The sequence below is a fragment of the Trichogramma pretiosum genome, unplaced genomic scaffold (assembly GCF_000599845.2).
Source record: "Trichogramma pretiosum strain Unisexual culture from Peru unplaced genomic scaffold, Tpre_2.0 scaffold9, whole genome shotgun sequence".
NCBI classification, from domain to species: Eukaryota; Metazoa; Arthropoda; class Insecta; order Hymenoptera; family Trichogrammatidae; genus Trichogramma; species Trichogramma pretiosum.
The window spans coordinates 1,188,292-1,207,766 of NW_019641697.1; the positions used below are offsets into that span (position 1 = coordinate 1,188,292).

The 19,475-nt window shown below is 47.4% G+C and overlaps 1 protein-coding gene across 2 annotated transcripts; it reads left to right on the forward strand.

Annotated features, from left to right (window-relative positions):
• Positions 1 to 7,630: 7,630 nt before the first annotated feature.
• On the forward strand, positions 7,631 to 17,412 carry LOC106651392 (LIM/homeobox protein Lhx9-like). Of its 2 annotated transcripts, none has more exons than XM_023462242.1 (6): positions 7,631 to 7,739; positions 11,261 to 11,724; positions 12,047 to 12,220; positions 12,373 to 12,653; positions 15,994 to 16,232; positions 16,308 to 17,412. In XM_023462242.1, exons 2-6 carry the CDS (start codon positions 11,333 to 11,335, stop codon positions 16,575 to 16,577), a joined length of 1,356 nt encoding a protein of 451 aa, XP_023318010.1. In that variant the 5' UTR covers positions 7,631 to 7,739; positions 11,261 to 11,332; the 3' UTR covers positions 16,578 to 17,412. The 2 variants fall into 2 exon arrangements, with proteins under 2 accessions (XP_023318010.1, XP_023318009.1); XM_023462241.1 differs by lacking the exon at positions 7,631 to 7,739 and adding an exon at positions 8,267 to 9,057.
• The last annotated feature ends 2,063 nt before the right edge of the window (positions 17,413 to 19,475 follow it).

Genomic DNA, 19,475 nt, shown 5'->3' on the forward strand with positions numbered 1-19,475 from the left:
TTTTGGTGCTTCGTAAATCTTGCGCTCGCTCGCTCTCTCTCTGCCTCACGCGCTTACTCTCGCGCGGCCGTATGCATATGATACAATATACGCGCGTGCTGCATATATATAAGCTGCATTTTCTTTTTGTCTGCTCGAGCCCCGTGTGTGTGCGTGCATGTGTGTGCAGGCTGCAGCGCTCGTATAAGCCATAAGCGCCGGAGCTAAAAAGCAAAAACCAATATGGTTAGGAATGCGCGAGCGCACTGAAATATATTGATTGTTTATTTACCCGGGACGAGAGGAGCAAAAGCGTATATACGTCAACTGCTGCGTGTCCGTCCGTGTGTGGGGCTCGCCCGTCCGAGTGTGTGTGTGTGTGTGTGTGTGTGTGTGCTGCGCGCACATGCAAAACGAGTCCGGCTGAAATCTATTGGCTTTTGAAAGGTAATTTAGCATTCGAGCCAACGGCTTTATGGGCCTATATACATACCTGTATGCTGCCTCGGCTCTGCACTGCGAAGCGTAGAGATGATTGAGAGGATGGCATGGAGAGAGAGAGAAAGAGAAAGAGAGAAACCGAGGGTGAAAAAGCGAGGTGAGAAGGTATATCTCTCGCTCGGTCGCTCGTTCGATGAAGATTGAAAATTTTTCAGCGAGGACGAGCTCGCTCGACTGCGCAGCTCGTGGATGATGTATGAAAATTAAAATGGCCAATCTCTTTCCTTTTTCCTTTTGTAGATCGGCTCGGGCTATTTCAAATCTAATAAGCAACTGGTATATTAAATAGCCTCGATAAATAACGAGCCGAACGTAGGTGCGCGCGCGCGCCATACGAGATATGCAGAAAATCGTGGCCCGCAGGCAGGTCGCAAATTCGACGTCGCTCGTCATCCTCGAGCGCGCCTCTAACGAGCCCCAACCGTATATCTCTCGAACTCGAAAGCTCGCGATTTGTGTATTTAGCACCCAAACGGATCATCGGCGGCTCTGCCCTGATTAATTATTTGCTCGTTCGCGTTGACCGATTGACATTGACCTAAAAAGTAAAGATGGAAAAAAACCTGCACGCAGAAGAATAAAACAACAGCTACTCGAATAACAGATCAATTAGTCATCTTTAACATTAATTAGTTGCTGGTAGGATAAGGTGATGGGTATGTGTGTGTGTGTGTGTGTATAGTTACAGAGCGCAGTAAAACAAATGTACTTATGCATCGGAAGTTGCAGCATACGGTCGCACACGTATACAGGTATATGGGCTGTACAAGTATATGTGCGTGCCAAGAAGGTATATATATGGCATTGCTGAGAACTGGTTTTCATTGCACGTCAGTGAGGGATACGTTTGCCGAGTTGCAGAAGCAGAGCGTCCAAGTATAGCGAGGCACGATGGATCGATCGCGCGGAGAGGGCTGGGGCCATTTTCGTGGACGATAAAAAAGTACGAGCTCGAGGGAGTGCACATTCGAGACAAATATCGAACCACTGAGTTTTTGTACTCGTGGATTATTCATCGAGCCAGCCTAACAGTCGAACTTGAATCGTCCAAGTTTCCAGTCCAGGTCGTAAAGGATTTTCAGCTACTTGGCTGACGATGTTTTGAACGAATCTAAAGAGTACTCTTTTAATAATCAACTTGGTAAAATGTAAACGAGTACTGGAGATGGACGCGGAGTCGAAATATATAACTGTCCGATCGAAAGCGAACAACCAGTCCCCGGGAAAAGAAAAAGAAAAAGTAAAGACGAAGAAGAAGCCCAGCTAGGAGGCTCGAGCGTCAAGTTGGAGTCGACACTGCGTGCGGAGTACGCAGAGTGCCACGCTGCTAGACAGCTCTCTTGCGGGCAGAGAGACACGAATTTTTCGCTCGCGACCGGAGCCCCGAGTAGTAGTAGGTACACATATATACAGCAGTGCGGAGCAGCGTATGTATACACACATCGCGCTGCGATAATCGCGTGAAAAACGTACACAGGTATACCTCGCGCCTACCGGAAACAGCGCAGATACCAGAGCCTCCGCGGCGCGCGCTCATCAGATAAAACTCCTGCGAGCTCACGACGCGCAACGAACCCTCGGCTACGTATATACCTGAGCAGTTTTTTCATATATGTACAACTTTTGTGCGGGGGGTTCTCGGATCTGCCCCAAAATTTAGTATGTTATTTGGGTATGTGAAAATAGCCTTCAGGTAAATTTTTAGCCCTCTAGGGGCCTTAGGGCCCAAATTTGGGCCCCTCGAAGGTCCAAAAATAGCCGTTTTTACCTATTTTTGCGTATTATTCAAATATTTGTAACTCGGGCACCGGTGCATATTTTTTAACTCTGAGGGTCGCATTTTTTAGGTCAAGACATGTACTTTTCGTAAAAAAATTATGTAGAGCTCGATAGACCAACCCCCGGTTATGGGGGGGCAATGAAGGGGGATGAAAAATCGCAAAATTGACGTTTTTTAGCTTTTTTTGAATTGATGCAGAAGGCGACTGGATTGACGTATTTACTTTTGCAACGTCTCATTTTAAAGGTATTTTTATTACCTTTAAATTGCCGTGCGCAGAATTAAGATTGGTTCAAAAACGACGGAGATAGAGCTGTTTAAAGGTGTCAACATTATGAAAAAAGGCGTTTTTTCGAGATTTCGATAAGCTGTAACTTTTTTCTAGTAACATGAATCTCTTTGAAATTTTATGTGAAAGTAGTTGATTACATGTAGTTTGAAGCCATGTAGGTAAGGATCTTGGTATTTGCCTCTATAACCGAAAACGAGGCCCCCGAAATCCGGCACTTTAGCCCTTATATAGGCAAAATACATGTTAAATTGGGCGGCAAAACTATTTGGTAACTCCTGAAATTATCGCAAAATAAACATAAAAAAAAAATCAAAAACCCCATATTAAACGTATTTTTCGACGAGGAATCCAATGGTAACCTCGAATTTGACCTTGAACATAACCTCTAAACTATAGCGAACCAAAATTGATTTTTCGCACGGTGACCCCCTTTTTTTATTTCAGATTTGAAAAGAGCGGAAAATTTCACGTTCAAATACATATTTCGTTTTTTTTTTCAAGGTAATTTTAAGGGCCCCACAGATCAAGAATAAACTCTTTGGCTGAGTTTAATATTAGTTTTAATGGAGCCTTCATTTTCAAACTGTGGGGCCCTTAAAATTACCTTGAAAAAAAAAACGAAATATGTATTTGAACGTGAAATTTTCCGCTCTTTTCAAATCTGAAATAAAAAAAGGGGGTCACCGTGCGAAAAATCAATTTTGGTTCGCTATAGTTTAGAGGTTATGTTCAAGGTCAAATTCGAGGTTACCATTGGATTCCTCGTCGAAAAATACGTTTAATATGGGGTTTTTGATTTTTTTTTTATGTTTATTTTGCGATAATTTCAGGAGTTACCAAATAGTTTTGCCGCCCAATTTAACATGTATTTTGCCTATATAAGGGCTAAAGTGCCGGATTTCGGGGGCCTCGTTTTCGGTTATAGAGGCAAATACCAAGATCCTTACCTACATGGCTTCAAACTACATGTAATCAACTACTTTCACATAAAATTTCAAAGAGATTCATGTTACTAGAAAAAAGTTACAGCTTATCGAAATCTCGAAAAAACGCCTTTTTTCATAATGTTGACACCTTTAAACAGCTCTATCTCCGTCGTTTTTGAACCAATCTTAATTCTGCGCACGGCAATTTAAAGGTAATAAAAATACCTTTAAAATGAGACGTTGCAAAAGTAAATACGTCAATCCAGTCGCCTTCTGCATCAATTCAAAAAAAGCTAAAAAACGTCAATTTTGCGATTTTTCATCCCCCTTCATTGCCCCCCCATAACCGGGGGTTGGTCTATCGAGCTCTACATAATTTTTTTACGAAAAGTACATGTCTTGACCTAAAAAATGCGACCCTCAGAGTTAAAAAATATGCACCGGTGCCCGAGTTACAAATATTTGAATAATACGCAAAAATAGGTAAAAACGGCTATTTTTGGACCTTCGAGGGGCCCAAATTTGGGCCCTAAGGCCCCTAGAGGGCTAAAAATTTACCTGAAGGCTATTTTCACATACCCAAATAACATACTAAATTTTGGGGCAGATCCGAGAACCCCCCGCACAAAAGTTGTACATATATGAAAAAACTGCTCACCTATATATACCTTTATAGCTGCATGCACTGCACCGTGTATCAAAGGGATATTACGTGCTGGCCGCGTGTGCGTCGCTCTCTGTACCCAGCCATATGAGCTGCACACACACATATATCGTGAAACATTTCTTCTTCTTCTTCTTCGTTTTTTTTGCCGTTGTTTTACTTGCGGCGTGCCACTGCTCTACGTACACACATACGTATTTCTTGGATTACGTGCCTCGCGCGGATCGTAGTATATACGGCTGTACTACGCGTTCATAAGCTGACGCGCCGCCGACGAGCTACGAAGAAATTTTCTTGCTCATATATATGAATACGAAAGGATCGTGGAGCAAAAAAGGCTTCCGAGCGAGCGACAACGGCCCCTCTTGGATCCTGGGCCCACGACTACGAGTATACTGTTACCGAGCTCGATGGAAAAATAAAATTGTGCAGCAGCTCCAGCACAGCCAAATTATCCTTTGAATAATAAATTAGAGCTAGAACTTCCTTCCTTCCTCGAGGAGAGCCGCCGCGCGTGCTTCGCCACAGCTCGATGACGACGATGCATGCTCATTGCGCGGCCTATTACACGCGCGCGTCTGTCGAAGCCGCTATGTACCCAGACCTATACCGAGCTCGCGCGGTCGTGGCTCCCCGGAAACGACTCGACTGCACAACAAATCTCTTTGCTCGTATTGTTTCTAGTCGCGATTTTTATAGCTGTACCTATTTTCTTCTTAGCGCCTTTCCTCATTCCCATGGCCGCGACGACGACCCTACCGCGCGCGCTCGCTGCGCATCCGAGTCTAGCCTACTATCTCGTCGCATTCGTACTCGAGGATTTGGCAAACAAATGGATTAACGGATATTTTTTGCTAGCCTATTGTTGTTGTCGTTGCTGTGGTTTTTTCTGTCTCATTGCGCACCTCCTGTCGTTCTTGATGTAGTTATGTAGATGTTACTCGCATCGCGTGAGAAACAGGTGAATCGATTATTCATCTTACGGCCCAAAGTGCACGGAGCCGACTTATTGATGCCCTCGCTCGACGGAGACTCGCGACTTTCTCGCGAAACATCGCAAGACTCGAGCCTACCCATGCCCATCATTTTTAATTAATACATATGCGAGCACGCGCAAGGTTGCGCGTATATATATATCTGTCTGCGCGCGCGCGAGCTACAACAGCAACAGCATTAAACAGAAGAGATGAAATCTCGCATGAATCAAGATGTGCATCTCACTTTTATAGACTTCACGCTTTGTTGAATTTAATAAGCATACCCACGATAAAAATGCACGCGTCAGCTCATAATTGCAGCCGCATGGTGCGGTTGGGCAAAGGGCGCGAGTCGCGCGAAGCCACGGAGCGAGACCTGCAATTTTCAGATCGGCCAGAGGGACGCATTTTTTAGTCGCGGAAATTCGGCGCGACGGATCGACCGGAGCATTATTCAACCTTGACACAGTATCGAGAGCCTTTGCGGCGAATCTTGGCGCGCCTGCCTCTACGTGTACAATGGTGCCGCGCGTATCGTATGCAGAGAAGCGAATATCAAAGTGCAGCAGCGACGCGCTTGTTTGCGCGCGATATAAATAACAAGAGAGGCTAGACAGAGGGAAAGAGAGAGAGAGAGAGAGAAGCTCTTTTCCAAGAGTGCATATCCTGCTTTGGCTCACGCGATAAGACACATAGTTGCTTAGTGCGGAAATTAACCGTTAGATCTTTTCTGATCCAATTTAAAAGCGCGCGCGCGCGCAGCTTGGCTGTAGATTTGTGCGTGTGTGATGCGAAACTAGCTGATACACACATACACACAACACACGAGTGCATGAAAACTTTTGCATTTATATAGCACTTGTGGCAATGCGTTTGTCTCTCGCGGCGCACGAGGCAGTCAGTCAGCTGTTATGCTCGCGCCTATACGATATGACCGATGTACCGCTATCGCCTCCTCCGCCGCGTATACAGTGCCAGCCACGGTATATATATAAGAATCTTTTTTAGGCCCGACTCACTCTATACGAGCGCAAGCCCGAGCGTCTCAATTTAGACGCACTTCGCAATTCATAACAGAGATATGTGCTCCGCTGCAGTTGCGCCACGCTGCCGTGATTATGATGTATAACCTTTTTGTTGGGGATTCGAGCGAGCCCCGCACGCCGACGCATAAGCTCTGCGCCGCTGCCACTGTTTCTTCGACTGGCAAATTTATCGAATCGTTCACGCTATCCGACCAAGTTTAAAGCTGCTGCTTAATTATCTGGCTAATCTTTATACCTGCGCAATTATTGAGTAATAAGAAATTGTATGTACGTAAATTGATTGAATACCAAGGAAGAAAATGTCCTCTCTGAAATTTCATCATTTTCTCCTCTAGATTATGTAGAGCGTAGATGGAAAACTTTGTCTCGATATATTCTCCATTGCCTATAGATTTATGATTAAATTTTCAATCGTTTATAGAGCTCGCAAGCGCTGGCTGTGGTCGATTGGATTTTTCAGTAGAATATATATCACAGTTAAAGTGAAAATGAAAATGTGCATACGAGTATGATTTGAATTAAAACGTTACTAGCAGGTAGGTATTTGTTGGCATAAGATTGTCAACTCGGTGGTCGCGAAAACTCGCTCAGCCGAAGCTGCTGCGCATTGTTACGGAGTACTAAAAACATACTCTATACATTTACAGAGGAATATACGTGTATGTGTGTGTGTGTGTGTGTGTGTGTGCGCGCACGACTATAGAACGAAAGGAGAAGCTGAGCGAGAGAAAGAGAGTTTCGGAGGGAGAGAGCAAAAAAGAAGGACCACGCAGGAGCCAGAAGCAGCAGCAGCAGCAGCAGCAGTAGCTAGCCTAAAGAGAAGGAGGCAGAGTCGCGTGGGGGAAGGGAGAGCAAGCGACGACGGCGACGCGTTCCGCCAAGGTAGACGCGTATATTCACCGTATATATATAGAGAGAGAGAATTTATACCTATGTGTGCACGCTGCAGAGACGAGACGGGAACGAGCAAGCAGTGGAGCGCGACCAATAGGATCGACTGGCGTCGCACGCCCATTGGCCGGTGGCGCGGTATCGAGCGGCCCCTTGGCCGCGCCTCATCGCGCACGCGCGCAACCCTCCGAGGAGTCGGAAGCACACATGTATATATACACACACACACACACACACACACATAGACAGCAGAGCAAAACGAGCCTACCGTATCACGCCGCGCACCGGCTCAAATGTCCGGCAGCCCGTCGTCGGGCCCGTGTGCGGTATCGAGCAACGCGAGCCATCCTTTCTCCCAGAGACACGGGCTTGACGCGCTACCGCTAGCGCCTCTCTCTCTCTCTCTCTCTCTTTTACTCTCCGACTCGCGGAGCGACACGTGTCCGCCAAGACGACGCCACCGCGTGCTTGCAACGAGTCTCGAGCTTTCGACTCGACGCAAAAGTTTTGTCGAGACGCGACGCGCGATCCGCAGTGATTCACAGCGAAATAAACGTACGGAGTTCGTGGAGGCTCCGAGTGTCTCGCGAGTTTCTTCGAGCGTCGGCCGATAGTCGCAAGTTCGAGCTGCGTTTCCGATGGAAGGAGCTTTGGCCGCTGGTTCATCCAACGTCGCAATCATGGTACGTACCGTTGCAGCGGATGCAGCTCGAGTCAACGAACCCGACATAATCGATACTCGATTGACGCCTGTTACTATACTCGTAAAATATATACACATCTATGACTCGTAATTCTGTATCGACGCGTAGAGCAGCAGCGACAGCCGCACATCCAACGCAGAGGCAAATATAAAATACAAGCATCCATCGCGCAGCGTGCAGACACCGAGCTACGGACGTAGCTACAGCTCGAGATCGCGTAAATTTCAGTACGAGCTCTGGCTCGGTGGCGCCTGCGTGCGAACGCGCCGCGGATAGAGCGCAGACGCCGGGTCGTGGCTGCTGCTCTACGTCCGTGGAGCACACGAGTCGTGCTGCTGCTGCTGCTGCGGGCGCCTCTACACCCCCGCCCAATGGTGCATTTATCTCTCCACCTCTTCGTGCTGCGTCGCTTTTTGCGCGAGAAAGAGAGAGAAAACCCCACCCCGACCGAGCTTTGTGTATGTGTGTGTGCGTGAGTGTGTGTGCAACGTGCATCGCTCTTTCTCTCTCTCTCTCTCTCTCTCTCTCTCTGTGTATATACGAGTGTAAACGCGATTGTGCGCGCCTCTACACCGATTCTATACACATATACATAGTCTCGACAGGCAAGAGAGAAGCTTCTTTCCTCGCGCCCCCGACAATGATTCGCTACGTCTCTCAAACATCAGCGCGGCTGCCGAGCTGAGATTGCGCGTACGTGTCTCGGCGTCCGCGAGCGGGCTTGCATTTTCTGCCTAGCCTGATTTTTTTGCCGCGTAGAAAAATTTCATAACCGAATCGTCGTCTTATTTGCGGTGGTTGTGCTTGCGCGCGCCCGCGAGTTTGTGTGACGAAATCGTTGCCTCGCCAGCCAGCAGCAGCCTCCAAAGTGCCATGTTGGGTCTGCGTAAGGTCTGGAAAAGCTCGAGAAAACTCATCGGCGCCTGCGTCAAGTGCCTGTGGTGTAGTTACGCTTCCTCGACGACTCAACGCAAGTACTCCAGACTCTAGACGCGAGTATTGCCCGCCAAGATCACGATATCGAGTCCACCAGCTATAATATATGGTCGCTGATAATCGAGGCGCGCGCGCGAACGAGTGAGCAAGATAACTCGCAATAAGTGTAATTTTTCGAGCGAGTTGTGCAGGCTGCCGCCGCCGCCGCCGCCACCAGCACCACAGCCGCCGTTCATGTCGCATCGACATCGAGGCACACCGTGCATTTTCTCAACGAGCGCCTAGACTTTGGAGCTGCAGAAAAAAAGCGTGGCAGATTATGCAAGATGATTAAATACCGGTGCTAAAGACGAGGCAGCGGGTAAGTGGGATAAAACTAGAAAATAATTACGCGAGGAGTATTGTCATATCTGCGTTTGTCGAGTACTCGGCCGAGAGAAAGACAAACTCGTTTGGCCAAAGTCACGCTGTGCGACGGCCACCGGTAGTATAGTCGTGCGTATATACGTTCGATCTTTGCTCGCTCTCTTCTCTCGTTTCGCGTTCGACCGAAAAAACCAGTCGCGCCGAGGCCAAGAAAGCTCGTCGTCGGTATAAGCTTTTTTGCCCTCGCGCCTATTTTTAGACAATTATTCGCGAGCGGCAGATAAGAGCGAATTCGCGAGCGTCCGATAAGAGTGGACAGCTATTACGGCACGAGGCGCGCGTCACGCTTTTATCGTCCGGCCGCGAGGATGCGTTTCCGGGTGCGCGTGTCGTATACGAGCCACTTATCGCAAGCCTGCCCAAATAGATTCGCCACTGCCTCCACGGCCAGTTATTATATCGTGCCACGTAGCTGCTGGCCTCTTCAATCGTCACAATAGGGAACGAGTGGGAGGGTTGAGAAAAGACGACGAAAAAAATAAATAAATAAAAATTACAAAAGCGAAACAGCTATATGAAAGTCTCGCGAGCGCACCGACGACATCCGGCGATCGTTAAAATATCTTGGCCTCTCGCTGCTGCTGGCTTCGAGTCGGCCTACTTCCCTCCACCTTGTAGATATACTTGCGGACTCCCCCTTTAAACTTGTGTACGTTTTTGTCCTCGGGCTAGCCCCTGCGTACGTGAGTGTGATGCGCGCGTATAATATCGTTCCCTCTCGGGTGTAAATGTTTCCTTTTTTTCTTCTGTTTGCGTTCCTTGTATCAACCGCTGCTGCTTTCTTTGCTTTTTTTCTTCGTTTTTCGAAGAAGAGAAAGGTCCTCGGAGCTGCAGTTTGCTTGCGGGATATATCTGTTTTGAGCGCGCGAGCGAGCGAGGTCTCTCGGCCAATCGATTATCCAAAAAAAAAAAAAAAGGAATAATGAAAAAAAAGGGGGGATCCATTTTGCTCGTCTCGTTCGAGGACAGCTGGCTGTTGTTTGTAAATGAAAGATCCTTTGGTTTTTGGCGAAATAAATTTTCTACGGCGCGTTTGCAAAAACGAAGAGAGTATTATACATTGGCGCGCGCTCGATCTAATCTGCATATTACACCGAACCCAAGCAGAAATTATTCGCTTGAACAGCGGCTCATAGGTAGAAGCAAACGAGAGAGAGAGAGAGAGAGAGAGAGAGAGAGAGAAAGAGAGACGAGGAGAGAGCGAGAGAAAGAAATGAGTCGGTACACGAAATGCGCTCCCGATTATACGAGTAGACAAAAAGGGCCAAGGTAGCTGCTGCTCTGTACACGCAGCATCGGCGAACGATTGTAGCCGCCTGCCATGCGTACATTTAATCTCTCATCTAATCTGCATGCCGTAAAAATAAGCAGACGCGTGCGTGCGTGGGCGAGCGCTCGGCGAAAATACGATAATTCACTTTGTGCTCGCGAGGATTTGCGAAAAGCGATCGTTGGCCGCCGCTTAGTTGCGCAACTTGGCCTAACGAAGCAGCGGCAGCCTGCAGTGCTGCACGTGCGGAACAATACATGAAAGCCATGTATCTACTCTAACGATGTGCTGCTGCTGCTCGCGTATCATCGTTGAGGTTTACCAGGCAAAAATATACATGCATATACGCGTATATTCCGTTGTTGTTGTTTTTTTTTTTTTTTTTGGTCGGAAAATCCCAGCTGCAGCTCGCTCTCGGGGTATATGGTGAAGTTGCCCGCTCTCGAGCTGCAGCAGCTCACAATCACACATACAACGACTCGCACGCCTATATTCATGCATATACATATTCCTGGCGAGCAGCAGCTAGTTACAGCATATACATGCATATGCTTGCTTGCGCGCGCGCCCCGAGAGAAAAAAGAGCAAGGTCCCACTAATTAGCTACTAGTCGATTCGCAACTGATTCACTATCCCAACGTCTGGTGCGAGGCTACATTTACTCACTCTCTCTCACTTGCTCCCTCCCTCTCTCTCTCTTTCTTTCTCGAATTTTAACGGTTAGACGTACATAGTAGTAAGGTACTCCAAGGTAAAGAGGAGGTGAATCGGTTTCATTCATAGACACGTAGCTGCGCGGCGAGTATCCGGTTTCTTCGCACGTGTGTCATTAACGTGTGCTCGTATGTATGTGTTGCAATTTGCCCAGGTCACCATTGAATCGCATTAGCCCCAGGATGGTTTCCAAGCTCAACGATTATGCTCGGCCGAAGCGACGACCATGCTGAAAGAGGTCGGCTGTGGCGGTACCGGCGGTGCTTGCACGCCACCCTCTGCCGATGCACCGACTGCCCCGACTGACGATCTTCATCATCATCATCATCATCATCATCACCATCATCATCAACATCATCAGCAGCAGTCCAACAACAACAACAACAACAACAACAACAGCAACAACAATAACAACAATAATGCAGGCTCTCAGTTGGGGACGAATCTCGCGTGCGGTGGATGCGGCCGAGAGATCCACGAGCGCTGGTATTTACGAGCGGCCGATAGGCCCTGGCACTGCGGATGCCTGAGATGCTGCCACTGTCGCTTGCCCCTCGCCGCCGAGCTCACTTGCTTCGCCAGAGATGGCAATATCTACTGCAAGGAGGATTATTACAGGTGATTAAAAGGAAAAAAATATTCGACGTCTATTCGGCGTGAAAATTAATGTCTATCGCGCTAGCAGCGGCTACACACATAGCTATAATGACTATGGTCGATTAGGAATTAGCACGAGCGGACCACACAGAAGTGCCGCTGCCAGCCGCTTAATGGCTCGGACCGGATCGCGACTCGCCTCATAGGCAAATAGCCGCGTGTGCACGTGTGGGCGCGCTACGAGTGCACTCGCGCGCATACACGAATGTACAATATAGAATTGACAAAAAAAGCCGAGCTATTTTACATTTGACAAAGTAAAAACGTTGAAAAATTTGCGCAGGTTGTTCGCCGTATCGAGATGCTCGCGCTGTCGGGCCGGCATCTCGTCGACGGAGCTGGTGATGCGAGCCCGGGACCTGGTCTACCACGTGGCCTGCTTCACCTGCGCCTCCTGCGGCACACCGCTCAACAAGGGCGATCACTTTGGTCAAAGGGATGGGCTCGTTTATTGCAGGTACGCACATCTAACTTTCTCAATTTTTTTGTCGATGCTCCGAGAGGAAGATTCATGATTACGAAAGAGAGTCACATCGCCTTTCGCGGTCACACAAAAGTGCCAGGAAAAATAAGTCGATGATGGACAAAAGCTCGTTGCTGTGTTGGCAGGCCGCATTACGAGCTGATATGCTGCGCCGCGGACTACGGCAGCACGACGGGCAGCGTCGAGGACCTCGGCTCACCGGGAATGTCGCCCTTGCCGAGCTACTACAGCGCGGCCGAGCAGAGCCCGGTGACGTCGGGCCAGGCTGGCGGCAACAACCCGAGCGGCGGCGGTTCGGCGGGCGGCTCGGCAGCGGCGCAAAAGGGCCGCCCGAGGAAGAGAAAACTATCCGAGATCGCCGGCTCGGATCTGCCGGTCACCATGAGACTGGCCGCCGGTGCACTGGGTACGTATTATCGCCGTCGAAACTTTCGAGTAGGCCTGCGTTGTTTTTTGTCTTTGCTATATACATGCGTATGCGTAGGCAAGGGAAAAGGCCTGCGATCGATCACGCGTCCAGTATTCTACGGAGCACATCAAGAAGCTGCGCACCAGCTCTCATGCCACTTGTCGGTGTATAATATCAAAGCTCGCGTGGAAAGCGCGCAACTACGTATCGCAGCTATATATAACTACGTAGTCGAGTCGAGTCGTGCTCCATAGCGTGTCTACGGACTCGCTCGGTCTCTTTTCATGCGCGCATTATCTCGCGTCACAACTGCGCAAAGACGAGAGAGACCAGTCCTCCCGAGCAAGCGCGTGTATTCGCGACTCTATACATATATGTATCGGACGACGTGGCGTCGTCCACTTTTATAATGCAAACCTGCAGCAGCAGCAGTAGCTTGACTGATGGCTGATTTATATGTGACTTTTTTACGAGCTCCACTCGCCCGATTTTACGTGCTGCGCTTTCTTTTATTTATGCTGCTGCTGCTGCTGCTGCTGCTGCTGCTGCTGCTACGCTTGTGCATAACCAACGTATTGCACACTGTGCACACACACGGCTCTCCTGTTTTTATTTTTTTACATGCCTTTTTTTAGAAAATATATAAAATTATGCGTTTGTAACGGTATGTAGCCAGTGGTAGCTGGTTCGATGCACTCGCCAGTCCAGCTGCCAGCTTATTCCCGTACAAATGAAATTCGAAAAATGTCCGTACACGACGTACGCGCGCAACTGAATTTAGATTTTGTCGTTAGCGATCCTCGAGTGGCTGGCGATACATAATTTTAAATAAATGTCCTCGACGTTTTACAAAGTGCACAAGGCCGCACTCGTTCGCTCTCTCTCTCTCTCTCTCTCTCTCTCTCTCTCTTTCTCTGGTATATACGCGCCTATGGGCATTGGGCAGCATCGATCCTTCCTCTACCTTCTCTGACAAGCCAATAGGTACCAATTCTGCAATGCCGCAGCAGCGAGCCAATCCTCGCATGCTCTTTTCTCTCCATTTTTATCGGCCTGCTGCTGCTGTGTGCCCGATATATCACTGTCTGACGGGCCGCTCAGCTGCCTCGAGCTGCCCCCGAATTAACAACGTTGTTCCTTTGTTCTACGCTAGACTCGACGCTGTTGCGCAAAATACGAAAATTTCATACCCCGGCGTATATACGTTCGTAATTTTACATCGGCAGTTTCGCAGTTTGATTTATTCCACGCTAGACGATATTACAATTGCTGATATTTATGAAAACTCGTGAGCTGCGGTATCGAAGAAAAAACATTTGCAATTGCAATTTTGCCTTTTCCCACAACTTTTGTTGGAATTAAATTTTCGTCTCTAGCGATTCGACCATATTTGTTGCATCGCTGCGCGTACGATCATCAATCGAGAATTTAAAAAAAAAAAAGTCCAAGCGCAGCGAATTCTTGTATTGTAATGGACTGCTCTATACCTGTTTTCTCACCGCGCGCGCACGACATGTCTTTCTCTCTTTCTCTCTCGTATCGCTCTACCTACCAAGAATTTTTCATGGGACGACTGCCGATTTTCTTCTTGCGATACGTATATACGCACGCGCGTGCGCGACAGTCGCTCTGGAAAAAAGACTTCAAAGGGCGGCCCGCGCCTGCATTTAATCGTTTTTGCCTTTATTCGCCGGCTACGCGCGATTGGTCCCCGCCGCGGTGGTTTTACCCTTTTTTTGCCATTGTCCCCGCTCGACGCGCGTACTCGCATTCTCGGCTCGTGATACACGTCACATGCGTGTACGCGCGCGACCCGCAGCCACCGCGCAGTTGAGCAACGCGACATTTTCTCGCGTTAAATAACTAAATCCGCGCGCGGCTGATTTCGATAGCGAACCGAGCTCGTAATAATTGCCTAGACGCGCGCGCACGCATCCAAAGTTTACGATTTTCGAGCTTTTATCCCGGCTGGAGGGGAAAATTTATTTTCCCTGATAACGTGTACTGCTGCGGGGAAAATAACGATCGAACTCGCTACCCGTTCAAAGACAAGCTACATGTCGAACTTGCGCACGAATAACTCAAGCGGCAAACTTTTTTTCCATATGACCGCCGAGCGATAACAGCAAAAAGCTAAATACACATCATGGGCTTTACTCTCTGGTTATAAATGCGTATGCATGTACGCGAGTTCGCAGGTACGCAAACCTTTGCTCTCTCTCTCTCTCACTCGCTCACTCACTTTGCCAGGGGGAGAGAGAGAGAGAGAGGCATGTTTGCGAATTTATCGATTCTGTTTGCGCTGGTCGATAAAAGGGGCGTAAGTAATTGGCGTATATATACGTATATACAGATGCAAGTGAGAAGAGCGAGAGAGACATGTAGTTAGTGCAGCTGCGCGCACGTTTCCAAGACAGAAAGGCCAAGTGTAAATATATATCGAGGAGCGATCCTTGTGCGCTACCTCAACCACGAGTCACGAGAAGTCAAATTTTTTTTGCCCTATCTATGACTCTCGACATTTGCATGAGCTTTTTTCCAGTGGAAATCATGTCGAGCGCAAACAAAATTATCAACCAGCTATCGAGAATAAAATGTATCTCAAATTCATCTTCGGTGAATTAGTCAAATAAAAAATAAAAAACAAGCAGTTGATTAACCGTCGCGACCAGCGAGCTTGTAACGTACCGTATAAAGACCATCATTTTTGCGTGGCCAAAATAAATTCTTATCTGGTTCTGTAATTCTTTATTTGTTAAAAATAGAAAAATATTTATTACTATATGACGGATAAAAAAATTATTTGTAAAATACTGCTTAAAAAATATTATGCAAGAAGGTGGTTATTTCAAAAAAGGCGTGGGAGTGTCATACTACGTAGACAAAAGAAAGAAAGAAAGAAAGAAAGAGAGAGCGAGAAAGAGACGAAGGGGAGCTGTCGGTTAGAATTTGTTCTTGGTTGATGAAACGAGGCAAGCAGTAGCAACAACAGCAGCACAGCGCGCTGGCGAGTATTTGCCCAAGCGACCGTTGACTGTTACTACTGGCGCGGAGCGCACGCGTTCGTCCTCGAGTGCTCGAGCAAATAATAATTTGCTCTTGTTTGATTTCCATATATCGTGCGCGCCACGCGTCCACTTACTTCTTTTCTTTTTTTCTTCTTTGGGCTCCGAGTCGCGCGCGCGCTCGTAATTAGTCCGCTGCTCCGCGCGCAACCGACCGGCGGCGATAAAGATCGACTCGACTGTATGCTTCTACGAATATATATACTTTTCTCGTTGCTTTTATTTTTCACTGTAATCGTCTCATTCGTCGTTCCGTCTGTTTTGTCGCAAAGAATTGCTCCACCCAACGGAGCTGTCGTCGTCGATGGAGTCGTTGGCCGCCTACGACACGTCGGCGAGCTCGCCCGGTGGCCCGGTCCACCAGGGCCAGCGCACCAAGCGCATGCGAACGAGCTTCAAGCACCATCAGCTGAGAACCATGAAGAGCTACTTCGCCATCAACCAGAATCCCGACGCCAAGGACCTGAAACAGCTCGCCCAAAAAACTGGACTCTCCAAGCGAGTCTTGCAGGTAATTTCCGAACGCACCCAATTTACGATGCAAATATAATCTTACGACGTTGTGTGTTTGTGCGTTGTGGCGCAGGTGTGGTTCCAGAACGCCCGGGCCAAGTGGCGGCGCAACATGATGCGGCAGGAGAGCGGAGGGGGTGGCGGCGGCGGCTCCTCGACGGTGGGCGGCTGTCCGGGTACTCCAGCCTCGTCGAGCACGGGCACTGGATCTCCGGCCGGTCTGGGCTCGGGTGGTCCCGGCCTCTTGTCCGACAGCAACAGCATGCCCTCGACGTCCATGGAGGAGCTGCACGCCCTGCACCATCTGCACTCGTCGCAGGTGCCCTTCACCGACCTCTACTGACTGACAATGTGCCATGAGTTTGGTTGAAAGCCTCACCGCGCACCAAGTGATATAGACTGACAGTATTATAGAAAAAAAAAAAACCATCGGCTCCTTTTAGGTGTGCCAGATGACACGCGATATTTCATAGATGCTAATTGACGAGTCGACGCTTTTCTCGTAAGCTAGGCGGCGTTGACCAGTGATGATGAACACAGTTCCAAAGTCTCAAACCCTAACCGAATTACCAAAGCTTAGGCTTAGTTTGTAGTTTACTTACACTGTGTAAGAAATAATTGCGTACCGATATATCAAATAAGATGTAGATAATTTTTTAATTATAAAGCAACGTTTATTTTGTAGTTTATATGGTGTTAAACTCGTGCCAATCCGCAATAATTTCTCCACTCATATATGCACAAAAATGGGCCAATGAACAACGTCGAAATTTTCAACGAACGATTTATGCTTTGTATATGTATACTTAAGGGCCAATTGTTTCGTAAGTAGATGTAAATAAACATATTGTAACAAGTATTTTCAACGTATGAAATTCGATAATTCGTAAAGTGTAGCTCAACGAAAAAATAAGATCGAAATTAGTCGATAAATTTGTATTGTGTATAAAAAAACCAATCGTAAAATTCGTTTATAACGTGAAAACACGGTACATTTTTTTACGAGGCAGTAAAAGAGAATAAACTCAAACGAGACCTCGTTTCTCCCCGAGGCGAGATGAAAATCGGATTTTAGATTGTAATTGTATAACTGACGATGTCTCTATGAAAAATAGAGCTAAATAAGAATTATTAAAAAAAAAAATCATATTTAGCTAAGAACAAAAAAATAAATAAATAAGTATGAGAGAAAAATTTAAGTGAAGAAGAAAAGGAAGCGTTTTAATTTTTATCACCTTATAACGCGATATGCAATTTAAAGAAGACGTAACTCGGAAAAATACCGTTCTTGATTGAACAAACAAAGTGATAAAAAAAGCAGGTAGTTTGCAAAGAGGCTCCAATAAAAGGTAATGAGATCTGGTCTCGTATAATTTCGGCAAAAGATCGTTTTCTCGAAAAGTGGAAGGGAAAAAAAGACCATTCGGCCGAGTAAGCCAAGTGGCCGCGTCAGGCTCACATAATTAGAAATAAGAATTGGGTATTTAAAAGTCTCCTAAGCACTCGCAGCCGCCGCGCACGAGCGCAGTCCGTAGTAAAGTTAATTTTCAATCTATATGCAAGTTTTTGTTTGCTCGAGCTGCGAAGTAGGAAAAGCCAAAAGAAGACGATGAGCCGCTCGGGGCCCGAGCGAGTCGTAAATGAAAAGTACGAGATGATACGGAGGCGCCAAGCGCGCTCGTGCGAGCGCGCCGACACACGCGCAGAAATGAAGAAATTCAAAAAGGAGCGCGGCAGCGGCGGCCGCCTCGTCTCGGGTTAATATTTTAATGACCTTCCGGCGCGTAGGTATAATTTTCGCTGAAATTTACAACTCGGGTGCGAGATTCTTTGCCGCACGTCCGCGCGAGATCCATATTTCATAAATACGGTGCAGCTCTTCGGCTCGGACTTGATAATTTTTCACACCAGTCCTCGTTGATGACGCAGAATTTTGCAGACCGCGCTGGTAGAACAAGAAAAAGTTTCGATTCGAGGTTGCTTTTTGTCGATTAAAAAAAGGTTGTATACTCTGCACCTGACACCGCGTCGAACGGTAAAAGAGCGACGACGACCATTTCAGTATGGAGTGCGTATATAAGGAAGAATGGCCGCGCGGCACGACACACACGCAGCACAAACAAACAATCGCCCAGAGACAGAGCCTGAGAGAGACAGAGAGAGAATCGTTCACTTGGAGTTTTATTTATATCTCGCTCCGACTCCTTTTATGCTGCCAAACGTGCCGCTGCAACTGACCCTTTTTCCATCCAATTCTACTTTATTTTTTCATCCATTTACAATAATTGAATTTAAAAAGTCGTGATTAATAAACAGCGTCTATTTCTTCTCCATCGAGGATATCCACATCTCCACCCATATAATGCATTGAATTCCGCGTCCTCTGTTTTATCTTCTTCCGTCTCTTTCTCTCTCTTTCTCTCTCTCTCTCTCTCTCTCTCTCTCTCTCTCTTTCTTTTTCCTCTGGTGGCAAGCAAGGTATACTACTCTCCTTTCACAGTGGCATCGCAAATCGACAGCGAAGATGCGCGTCGAAGGGGAGTCCTTTTTTTATCGTTTGATCCTTTCTCTCGTCGATCGTCCGCTTGCATGTGTGTGTGTGTGGATACGTCGCTCACGTACCCAAGCGACGATTCTTTCGTACGATAATGCGAAACTCAAGGTTTGCCCTTTTATCGTTTCTTTCGTATAACTTGTTTTTCAATAAGTGACGTCCCTTCCGTACGTTTCCTTTTACTGCATACGCAAAGAGTTAAAATTTCGCTCCATTTTTTACTTTACTCGTGTTCATTTTCAAATCGTCAAAGCCTGCCCCGTAAAGATTTTAGATACTAAGTTTTACTAAAAAATTGCAGCCTCAGAGGCGGTACTCTTGCGGTCGCGAGCTCACCTCGCTCACCAATAGCACGTAACATTATAAAAACTTGGATATTGTAGCAAGGGGTAAACAGAAATTCGAGGCTTGCACGAGCCATTAAAATGATTCTCGTGACGTATTCAAGTCTCAATTCTTTTCCGACATGGCCGTACAAGTCTAATTTATGTTTGTCCAGGTACAAAATGGAGCCCGTTGATATTTTACTGTTTCAAAACAAGTGGAATGACTTTTTGCTCCGTCCGCGTGCTCCGAGCTGTGTGAAAGTCGGCAGCAAAGGAATGATGCCTTCGAACGACGCGATGATGGACGCGATGATGGACGCGATCGGATCAAATTAACGTCTCTGGAATTAATCGTTCTGTA

Coding starts and splice junctions, on each gene's coding strand:
- LOC106651392 (XM_023462242.1), top strand. CDS start 11,333: ATGCTGAAAGAGGTCGGCTGTGGCGGTACCGGCGGTGCTTGCACGCCA. Junction 12,654..15,993: donor ACTGGCCGCCGGTGCACTGG/GTACGTATTATC, acceptor TTTGTCGCAAAG/AATTGCTCCACCCAACGGAG. Junction 16,233..16,307: donor TCTCCAAGCGAGTCTTGCAG/GTAATTTCCGAA, acceptor GTTGTGGCGCAG/GTGTGGTTCCAGAACGCCCG.